Raw genomic sequence first — 12,195 nt, 5'->3', positions numbered from 1 at the left:
CAACCTCACAGAGCTGCCATTGTGGCTGTAGATGCTTAGTCTAGTTCCTTTATACATAGACACAGTGAAAAATATTGACAGAGGAGCTTTTGCAAACATAAGCACAAGAAAACTGTGAAGAACAATCTTCTCTATCTAACCTGCTAAATCCAAAGCTGCTCCAATGAACAGTAGCTCAACTGTCAGTGGTAAAGCCTGTGTGTACTGGGCAGCTTGCAGAGTGGAACACATGCAACTGTATTAATATGAAGCAGGAGATACTCAAACACAGCACATGTGCTCAAAATTCCCATATTAAATAAGTATTTAAAACATCCATCCTGTGCCAGATTACATTACACTGTTGTCAAAACTGTCATATTAGCTGAGGCAGTAATACAGCTGGAGACCTTTTTGTTTGTTTGTTTCTTTATTTGATTTTTATTTGAATTTTAAATTTAAATTTTTAAATGCCACCTTGAAAAGTCAATTTTCATACTTTCAGATTTCCTGTGACACTACTCTGCAGAGAGGAATTACCAACATCAACAATAAACATCGTCACCACGGCAACGAATCAGGGCCTTTGCATTCAAGTCTACCTGTTGTGTTTCCTGAGAGCAGCAGAGTGAGAGTGTCTACATTAATTCTATTAGATACAACGCTGTCAAATAACACTGACAGGGTGAACAAAATCCCAACTGAGTCATGTCTTCATTTCAGGTTTGTTTGTTGTCGCTGTTATCTTGATGTTAAATGACACAAGGTCATAAAAGCTTTATAGACAAGCTAATAAAAAAGACAAACAGAGCCTTTTAAGCATAACCTTGCAAGGTGCCCCTTATGACTCCAAATGAACACACACACACAGGAGGCATATCCCTGGTTACCCTTTAATGTTTAACTTCCTGAACACTGGAGAAAATGAATAGATCAGAGATGTATTATTACCATTTTAGTGGCCTTCTGTTTAGAATAAACTACATTAACAGCAATAACTTCTTCTGCATTATTGATTCTCTAATTTATGGACACGCTAATGATTTTTTATGGTGTTTATTTGTGTAGTACAGATTTTTAGTGCAGCCATGAGAACAGGCACAAAAAGGTGCACAATATGCTCTTTAAGCAGTCAAAGCATTGGGTTGCCAAGTAATTCAAGGCTTTGATGAGGTCTTTCCATTGCACCATGCAGTCCAGGTTAGTATTGTGCCATTTATTTTTCTGTTCAAATGTTTCAGATGTATTATGTCGTCTAGCAACCTGGCAAAAACAATCAACTGTTTCCGCAGCATATTGGATTTCTAATTTTTCTTTTTAAACCTGTTGTTCTTAAATATCCAGTTTTGTTTCTAATTATCTGAAATTAGCTTTTTTTGGAACCTTTACACACAGTTTCAACTATTGCGTGGATTATCATGTCTGAGACCAAACTAATTGCCATGCAGTAAATAAGCAACTGTATAAAGATGGCTCCATATCAGACTAAACCTCCACAGGAGCGTATGAAGCCAAATGTAACATTGCACTGTATAATCAATATCAGCCTAAGGCAAAAACCCCAGATGTTGAAGCAGTGCAACACTGGCCAACATCAGAGTGCACTCACCACTGCTGATTATTGCTGTATACACAGACTGTATAAAACATTAGAGGCATATTGACATATTGAAAATAGTTCTCTTTATCTAAGACTCCTCATGTGTTATTGGTACAGATTTAATAAAAGCATTATTGCTAAATTGATTCTCCACATCAGTCTGCTTCCTGAAAAGAAGCAAGTATCCTTTATTTAACAAGGTCAGTATAAACTGTATAATCCTACCATTCATTATCACTGAAGCTCAGAGTGAAATTTTTGTGGGATACAGCTTTGACTTCTGAAATGAGAGAACTATTGATCACAGGTGAACGTTTTTGCAGGACGAGAATCCCTAAGATGGTGTGGGAGGATGGATTTATGGCTTCATTAGTTTGTGTTTGGACAGCAGAGAGAAACAGTGACAGACTGCAGGGTAGAAACTGATAGGGGTCTCGTGAAGACTGACCACAATTCTCCTGGTGTTAATCAAAAAACATAAATCAGGTGAAAGATTGAGAGGAAAAACAATGTGGCAATGAAGTACTGAATATTAATGAGATGGTCTATACATCAAAGTGTGACGGTGTTGGGGTCATTTAAGTTTGCTGAAATGATCCACAGCACCTGTGGGTACTTTTGTGCATGTGTTTGGTCCCAGTGGAATTTACATCTCTGCTCTCTTCTGATGGGTAAACAAGCTTTGCATATGTTTCCATTTGATCCCCATTGTCATTCTGCAAGAGCAACACAGCAGCTAAAACAACATCCATGCATACACCAATGTCATATACCAACCTGCTTTCGCTAGGGACATAATGGATTCATCGCCTGAGGACATACTGCCAAACCTTCTCCACAGCAATCTGAGTGATTGTGTTCAGGGACGACGACGCTGCTGGATCCTCTCTGCAGCCAGCAGGTGACCTTTTGACTCAGCTTGTTTACCTGACCTGCGGTTACATTGCCCTTGCACAAAAGCATAGTATCATTGTCTGGCCTCATTTCCTCAGTACACAGTCTACGAACAAAGACTTTGTCCATACATTCAAAGCATACATTAAAAGCATAAGCAAGGTAAAGTAGAGGCATCCATCATCAGCGTGATTAATTTGGTTAAAGTTAGGCCTCCGCTCCTCTGCGAGAGGCCCTGGAGGAGCAATCATGTCATTTAGAGTAAACAGACATTTATCTCTGTTGGCATAATGGTCTATGGAAGGAGAGCATTAAAGAAACAATTGCAGTAGTGGTCGAACAACATCCTTCAAGACCACAGTTCAAACAATAAAGAAGTAAGTGAGAAATGTGATTCATGAATCAATTAACCAGTTGGTGAAGGTTAAAATGCTAAAAGCGATGCAGTAATTTGGGCTCTTTTCTGCTGAGACTGAACACAGCTGTACTTAATAAATAACAGGAACAGTACTAGCCCCCACCCCCTACATGTCATGGCTAAATAATTATGTAATACTTGTCTTTCTTCTTATAATGACTGAGAGACACTTCAGCTTCACAAAAACAACAATAGAGTACAATTGTGGTTTTCATGTTTTTTCACAGTTCATATACATTTTTAAAGATATTTTTGCCTTTATTTGACAGGACAGTAGAGGGTGACAGGAAAGGGGGAACGACACGCAGGAAAGAGTCAGGCTGGTCAGGAGGCAAACCGGCACTTGCCTGCAAAGAGCATCAGCTCATGTGGTATGCACCCTAAACACTCCGCCATCGGGCCGCCCAGTTCATACGCATTTTTGTTCTTATTTCCAGCATAGTAAGTTTTATGTCTATAATTCACATCAACACCAATATGGGACAATGTTGAAAATAACTTCAGTGATATCATGATGCAGAAGTGTTTTCCTCATAAAAATATACATCCTCAGTCTATTGAGCTTAACCGTGATGAATAATGGGATGATAAAGACTTTAATGGGCTTGCTAGAATTTATCAGATGCAGACAGTGTCCTGACTCAGCAATAAAATGACTACATTGTGTGCAGAGCCCAGAGACTGAGCCAGGTGATTTGCACAATTCATGACTTATGAAGTTAAAGCCCCAAAATCAGTCACAGATGTTATCAATAAAGCCATGGAAAGGTCTTTTAGCTGTTATTTATGGAGGGTATAGTGAATAAGCACTCCAGAGTCTTTTTTCAGCATCTTTAAATCTTCATTGTTTGGTAAGTTCACCCATAGATGCTGAGATACAGTTCAGTACTGTTTGCTAGTGAGCAGATGAAACATTTGAACGCTGTGGGCTTCATACAATTTATGAACTGACTGTAGTCTTTAATTGTAGCTTATATATAGACTGTAATATTCCCTTAAAACCTCAAAAGGAGGTCGTTGATTTTTCTACAGCTGCGGGGGAGTCGAGGCTACTGACAGTAAAATACAATTCTTTTCATTTTAATTTTGACATTCAAGAGATGGCTGCTGCAATGTAACGAACACTTTGGTCCAATAAAGGCTTTGTTTGAGGGACTATTAGTGATATTTTCAAAAAAAAAAAAACAGGTATAACTTACTGCACATTACTGGGAGCATTTTGCTAAGCTCCACCTAACAAATTTATGATCATGAATTAATTTGAATAAATGCAATGATACAAAAAGAAGAGGGAATGCAACAGACACTAATATTTGGTACAATTTCAGTACTCCAGTGTTTAAAAAACACATATATTTAATTCCCCACAAAGGTAAGAATGATTCCGCTGTTGTATTTTGAGCAAAGTAACAATGCAGTGTTTTTGCTAAGGCTCGTGCATCACATGTCTGAACAAAATCTACGTGTGAAATAATTTATTGAAACGGATTATAGTACCACATTGTTCCATTTATTGGCCCATGGGAATAACATTGCACAAGGTCAACAAACAACAGGAGCATACACATGCTTTGCAATGGCCAGCAGCATTTAACAGCAGTGTTCAAACCAGTCACCTGTGAACAACAATCAGCATCATTCTCAAATAAATTCTCATATATCAAGACATTTCAGCACAGAAAACAAGATTCAACATATTACGTTTTTAAAATTTTTTTAAAGAACATGTCTGGTACTTTTTTTTCACTTTTTTTTTATCACACAATAGATTTTTTAAACTAAAATTAAGGACATTTATTATTATTTTAATACTTTTTTGTCTTTTGTCTTTAATCTTTATTTGTTTGTCTTTTCCACAATTCAAAGTGGAGTTGTGACTGTGAAAATGCAAACATGCAACAAAGGTCCCTCACCAGACTTAGTGGTTTAGTGGTTTGAGTTTTAAACCACCGGGCACCCACACATCTGTGTTCCTCAGTTTATGAAAATATATTGCTTGGTTCAGTCTAACCAGAGTTCACTGAGGAGGCAAAATACTCATAAAAACACTGCTCATCCCACCTCTATCAGTTTTTAATTAGTAAGATTGTGAATATGTATAAATATTTAATAAGAAAACATGCTTCACAGCCACAAAAGCCCAACACATATTGAAAAAATATGTTCATGTCCTTTAATAGAATATTATACTATCACATAAGCCAAGAACACTGCAACAAATGAATCAAAAGTGCATGTTGAACTGATACAAGTCAAGTAGAGGACAAAAACATAAAGTACCAGAGGGACACTTTGAAAGGTAGGTAGATATTTCTATTTTCATCACAGCAACATGTTACGTAATCCTATCTATGATAGATAAATCAAAATATCTGAAGGAAAAAATACATTCCTCCTCTGCACACACAAGAAGAGCGCAGACAAAGACACAGGGAGTGTTTGAAAGCACATAGATAGCCCTCATCTGAGAATCGTGTCTCAGAGTTCAGAGTTGGCAGACACTTCAGTCAGAGTGCACAGAGTTCTTGTTTAACATTCAAAAGCAGAGGCATAAAGTGAACAAAAGATAAGAAGATGGATGCCTGATAGACATCCAGCATTTATTTACATTCATCAGTGGAGCCTTGGCTGATGGGACAAACCTGTTTCCATTGTAGTGTTTGCACATGTGACACCATCATATGCTCTTTAAACACAAATGAGCAGGTTGTTGTACCTGTTAGGCTGTATCTTCTCTTTTTACAATGATTAAACTTAATGTCTGACATTTACCCCTCTATTGTATGTAAATCTGGAAATTGATTTTTTTTTTTTTTAAGTGTTACAATACTGAAACTGTACAAACAAACTCTGCTTGGTGGCGGTGTCAAACTGGCAGCAAAGGATCATCATGTACCTTATCAGTGACTTGCTAGGCCAGTCTGTGATTTCTTCACAGAGACAAGGGGCTAAAAAGATCTTGTCCGGTTATCCAGTTCTTTCTAGAAAGGACACCTGCTGATTGTAACAACTCCTCCAACCTGAACAACCAAAGGTTGTTTGTTCCAACTCTCTCATGAAAACTGTGACAATCTGTCTTTTACAGAATGCAACTTTACCTGTCACCAGATTTTCATTTTAAAAAAATGGAAGTTTAATGGGTCAATACAAATAAAATGCTTTTTGTTTTTCTCTCCGCTTTAGGATGACTGAGTACAATGTTTGTGCTATATATGTTACATTACAGAGATGGTCAGAATTATTATTATGGCACAATTGAATTATATCAGACTGTAGGATTTCCAAGGACATTGACAGACTGTATCTAACAGATATGTGCAATAAACATGAGAAAAAAAGCATTTTTTTCAGGATATAGAAATTACATATGTTTAAAAAGTGGGCACAAATGCTAAATACCAGATGATCAAACATTTTTGTAAGATACAATCTCATCTCAGACATCAAGTGACTCCTCAGCTCATGAGACAACCGATAAATCACTCCCATGCATTAGTGACTTGAGTGAGTGAGATGGAGCCAGCTGGAAACAGCAGATTCTCCAGGCCTCATAAAGCCTTTTTTCAAATCATTATGTAATTGAGCCTTCCCCTCTGTGCTGGTGCTGGACTCTGGTGTGTAATTGCCTGCTGAAATGGTTCGTTATGTATACAGATGAACACCATTTAGGCATGTGAGCAAACCAGTCTTGACAGTCCTTACAATCAAAGCTTGACTAACATTTGTTGCCTCTTCTTAAACAGGCTCATATGTAACTTGGACATTAATATGGAACAACATGTTTGTGGCAGAAAGCCAATTCAGCTTTGAAACACACCTTAATGAAGCCAAACATTAATTATCATCCCCTTTGAAGATTACACCTTGTGGACCAGTGAACTGGAGTTTGCAGGTACTTTCATCTCGTATAACCATATGGCACTAAGATTCATATTGCATAAGAGTAAAATGTACTGCAGAATCACGGAAAGCACTGCCACTGTGTATGCTTTTAATGGACCCATTAAGGAGGGGCCAAATGCATCAGGTTTTCTATTTAGAAAGAATGAATTATTATTCTTCCATTTTCCTTTCCACTGTGGGGCTTGGGTGGTATGTAACACCCTGGAAAATTCCCAACCACATATAGGGCCAACTAGCTATAAGGGGATATTCCTTTGTGTAATTAGTCTTCCTCTGCTGAAGAGCAGGAAGCTTCAGACTCTCCTGGGCAGAGAACTGAGATAACTACATGACGCAAATTCAAGTGGAGGCTGACTGAGTCAATAGTAAACACAACATATCCCGCAGCTACTTGCAAATAAATGTATTCATTGTTTTAAATGCATGAATTAAACCCCTGATGTTACTGTTGAAGCGTATACAGTATTAACTACTGCACAGCAGGAACATATGTCTGGAATAAATGCTCTGAATGTTGCATCACAAGCTCAATTAGTGGAGCATTCATTAAAATGAACATTGCTCAATGTCAGTGTGTTAGCACTTTGATGTTAATGAAACTCATTACTTGTTGAGGAATACATTAATATTTTCACACATTCACAGGAAAAGTGCAAGTGAACTCCAGAATAATCATAAGTAATGAGAGATAAATGGTTTCTGTGGACAGAAATATTTGTTTCCTTCTATATTTTTGTTTGAATGGGCTACTAAGGCAGACAGGCTTCACAATCAATACAAGATAAACTCCACTCTCTGTTGGCAGATACATGGAAACAGAAAATGCTCATCTTTCTCATGGCGTTTGCGGAAAACAATTTCCTGTAAGGTCATTATCACTGGGCCTGTGTGAATTCTCACATTTGGAGGGCAAAGGCAAGGCAAGGCAAGGCAGAGTGTATGTTAGTCTAACCTTGTTGGCTGCTGTTGTCTTTGACCAACCTCTTTGAATAAATTTACAGTATACTATACTCAGCAATGAGAGTAGCCAAGAAAAGAGTTCATATTTACACCACTGAAACAGGAATGGATTGCCATTTCCTTCAAACAGCACCCTTCGTTAATTACATTTAGTCATCTGGGAGCAAACCACCTCCTTAAAAAGTACCTCGGTTTCATCTGAGACCTCTGAGAAATTGCCCTTCACACATTAAAGAACATTAACATTTACTTCTATTTAGAGGTAGCATCAGGGCTACAGGTACATGGTTTGAAAGATAACAAGAAAAATGATGGACACATTCAAAATGTCCAATTGAAAAAAATGTAAAAATGTAATTGAAAAAAAAAAAGGCTAGTGTAAAACATTCTGTACCTGCAGCTACAACCCTGTGCACTGGCATAAGTTACTGGCAGATTTTAATGTGAACCCCTTACATTACTGAAAGCTTGATGTAAGGTTGTGAAACCCCAGCAGTCTGTGTGTGGCAATTGCACAAGCAGCTTCAAACATACTAAAAATAACTTTTTCATCATTCAAATTTTGCTTTGGATAGTCTGGACATGTCCTTCAGTGTTACGTTATTTTTATGCTAATCAGCCTTGTATCCAAAGAGCACCCCCTCTCTCCATTTAAATTGATGTGGCCTTTCTCCAAAAGGTTTTGGATGGTCGGTTACACTGATTGTCCACTTACAGAGAGTTAACAGAATACTTGTAATATTTCACTAATCTTCACTAATCACAATGTGTAAACCATGCAACGGTTAGGGACAGGGTTAGCAAAACAGTTGAATCTCAACTAATAACGGCTTGAAATGTTACAAATTCTCTGTAAACTCTCTGTAGGTGAAACCATTCAAATACAGTGTTACCTGCTGGTCAAATTAGGTCCCCAGGTCAGTACACATTGTGTACTTACAGATCATGAACGCTTTTAATCCAGTGAAATTGGCAGCAATTGCTCAATGACACTCGCAGGCCTGTAAATACAGTACCAGCCTAAAATGTCAATCATCACAAATCTACACTGCTTTCCCTCACACACTTTAGCATTCATGAAGTGACCTTCAGAAGTTATTCTGAAAAGAAATTTGCTCTGAAAATAATTGCACAACAACAATTTACCAGTACATTCATATTCAAGAGGGAAAGTGGCAACAAACTAAAAGCTTCACATTTCATAGTCCTGGCTGCTAGCTGAGCAACACCATGTACAGCGTATTATAAAATGTACAACAAATGATACCCAACAGGTACCATCATCATTACCACAACACACTAATAAATACTCTTACAATCAACAAATGGCTCCAGTTGAGGATTTGCATTTTTCTTCTGAATGACCAGAGATCTTCTTTAAGCAAAGTGGTTACATTTCATGTCAGATATGTCAAAGCTGTTCACAACTTAATGTAAGCAATTTACAGTTTCACTTTTTTTTTTTTTTCAAATTTACAGACATTCACAAAAACCATTTGTCCATTGTTTGGTTTATGGCTTAAAGTTGTTGAAAGCAATGACTCAGATAAGAAACTAAAAAAAGAGCATGAGATGCACCACTTCCATATAAGTCCGTTTAGAGTCACCCATATGCAATACTTGGGCCGGGGAGATGTTATTAAAACAAAAAACTGGCAATGAGAGTGTTCCTGGCAGCCACACTGTAGCCAAATGCAAGAGGTGACATGGTCATGCGTCCACATGCTGGTTAGGTGACTTTGAATGGAATGTGTTTTTCAGCAAAACAAATGCACCCAGAGCAGAACTGGCTGGTTTCTTATTAACACTGCAACAGAGACCACTTTTGTCTCCCAGTGCACAATACCCTTCTGTGTCGAGAAATGCATTGCTATTTTTCTAACAACACATCCAAGACAATACTGCATCCATTTTCACTACCATCCAATCTGTCCTGGGTTCACAGCCACAAGGTAGGGATTCCTGTCAAAGGTCGACTTAGCTACTTAGTGGTTTATGAAGGTTGTTGGTGGCTTGGCTCTGCTTGTTAAGAGCATCCAGTGCCGTCTGGGTCTCCTTGCGATCTTCTATGGAGCAGTTGGACACAGCATTAGCCACAATGCAGACCTTGCGGAGGAGGATCTCCCTCAAGAGCAGATAGACCCATGGGTCCAGGATCTGGTTGAGGGAGGCCAGGCGGATTGTTGTCAGAAAGAAGTTACAGTCAAAACGGTCATCCCGGCCGGAGCTGTGACTGCTCACTGGTGCTTTTGAATTGCACTCGTGTGAGGATACCTGGGTGGAGATCATCCTTAGCATCAGCACCTGAAGAGAGAGGGAGGCACGAGTTTGTACCAACAGATGTGTGTTGCGTGCGTGTGTTGAAGGCCTGAAGTATGTTAAATATTACATACACTGAGAGAATTAGGAGAAATTGTGTTATTTAGTGAAATGTGCCACCTAGAATAACTTCCAGGAATCTAGATTCTAACATATACTGTCTTACTAGCTCAGAGAAAATCATTTTTGACTTCGTAGGCAGTCTATTTTATACTTAATATTTAGTGTGACTGATCCCAAAACAATACTAAGCATCGAATGTATCAACCAACTAGGAGAGAAAGATAATGTTGACACTCTAAGTACTCACACTCTGCCATCACAGCTATCACAGTGCTGTGGCTTCTATTAATATCCTTCATGGGACTATTAAATATGTGACTGACAATGCATGACCTCATAGCACACTGAGCAGACCCTGCAAACAGGACTCAGCTAAGTGGATTGCTCCTTAATGGCAAATGACAGCAGCATTTCAAAGGAAGCACACATGACAGCATTTATCTAACTAAGAACCGTGGCTTATGTTACAAAATATACATAAATTAGTACAGGAACTATTGTTGTGCGCATAGAGGGAAGGTATTGGCTGCAATCGCCTATAAAAACATACCAGCAGAGGAGACCAGCATATGAGCAGGACGCACATAATCCCTAACAGTTGAATGACGGTCTCCGTGGTGAGTCGCTCCCACTGTTTTGAAGACTGAGACGTTCCAGACTTTGTTTTACACCGGATAATTAAGCCCCGGATCGTCACAACATTGCAGGAAAGTGTTATAAGCAGAGAGAAAATCCCCAGTACAGCGAAAGTGATGGAAAAAAACATATTGCCCGGTACTTCTCTGTCCCCCGTGCTAATAAAACACCATGTGCCCGGCCACTGCCGTGTGTATTTCCCGACCCCTGCAATGGGCAGCAGCGCGAAAAGCAACACAAGTAAAAATATGACAGCCAAAGTCTGCTTTGTAACACTCGTCTTCATGTGATTGGAGTACCAATGGGGATTTGTGATCGCCATGGCCCTTTCAATTGCCATGGCACTGGCCAAGAAGAGGGCGCACAGGCCAAAGGTTGTCATGCACACACCGAAAAAAGCGCACAGTTTGCCCGATGAGTCGATGAGCTCCCACTTCAGATGCGCTCTGTAAACTGATATTACTATTGGACTTGTCAAAAGCTGTCCAAACAGGTCAGTCATCGCCAGCGATCCGATGCAAAGCAAGAACGACTTTCTCCTTTTATTTTCCTTCTTTCTGTAAGAGATACACACCAGAATCAGAGCTAATGAGTTGCCCACCATGCCAGTGATCATCATGGTTATAGGGAAACCAACTGATACAGATCCATAACTGGAGTTCTTGGTGGCACTGTCTTCGGGTAAAATCTCGGAGATGTTAGAGACCAGCATCTCTGCAAAAGTAGTTTGCAACCCCTGTGAAAAATCACAACAGTCCGTAGTCATCCTTTCGGAAAGGATAAACCTATATACAGCGAGTAAACCACGTGAATGTGTACCATCCTCTTACGCTCCAAACTGCTCCAACTGAATGCGGTGCGTAAAAGCGCGCCTGGTCTTTTACGCACAGGAGGCGGGACTACTGAGAAAAGTGCCAGAGGAAGCAAAAAAAAGCTGATGCGGCATATAATTTAAATGTTTAGTGAACCATTAACCCGATTTCTGGAAACCATGTAGGATATCTGCCTTACGGCGATCTCCGGTCAGTGAGTTCCTGTTCACAAGTAGCGACTTTAGCATTTTGGATTAGTGGGACAAGATCTCAGACGCACCTGCTTCAGACTCACACGAGTTCAGACACCAAAGATTATCATCAGATCTTTGGTGAAGTGAGCACACAGGCGGACCCATCTGATAAGACAGGGGGGAAAACACGGGGGGGGGAAGTATCGAAACATAGTGCTTAAGCATGTGATGGCAGAGCTTGCGGGGGATATAGCCTACAGGTAGGATGTATTAGATCATCAGGCTGCCTCTGGTTGGTGATCCTTGGAGGGGGAATTCACATTTACAGAGATTAAGTTATGTATCATTTCTGATAAGCCTACAAACATCTTAGCCGATTAATAGGTGTGTGTTCAGTTATGATTAGGTTTATAAGCT

General features: G+C 39.3%; 1 protein-coding gene across 1 annotated transcript; it reads right to left on the bottom strand.

Moving 5' to 3' along the window:
- Positions 1-8,895: 8,895 nt before the first annotated feature.
- Positions 8,896-11,627, bottom strand: ptger3 (prostaglandin E receptor 3 (subtype EP3)). Its single transcript, XM_071487993.1, has 2 exons — positions 10,687-11,627; positions 8,896-10,058 (listed from the first exon to the last, which is right to left on the bottom strand). The coding sequence occupies exons 1-2, from the start codon at positions 11,536-11,538 to the stop codon at positions 9,732-9,734; spliced, it is 1,179 nt and encodes a 392-aa protein (XP_071344094.1). The 5' UTR covers positions 11,539-11,627; the 3' UTR covers positions 8,896-9,731.
- Positions 11,628-12,195: the final 568 nt, after the last annotated feature.

The sequence above is a fragment of the Trachinotus anak genome, unplaced genomic scaffold (assembly GCF_046630095.1).
Source record: "Trachinotus anak isolate AG129_WGS33_773 ecotype Australia unplaced genomic scaffold, CSIRO_AGI_Tana_v1 ptg000010l, whole genome shotgun sequence".
Taxonomy (NCBI): Eukaryota; Metazoa; Chordata; class Actinopteri; order Carangiformes; family Carangidae; genus Trachinotus; species Trachinotus anak.
This window is presented reverse-complemented; position numbering and strand designations above follow the sequence as displayed.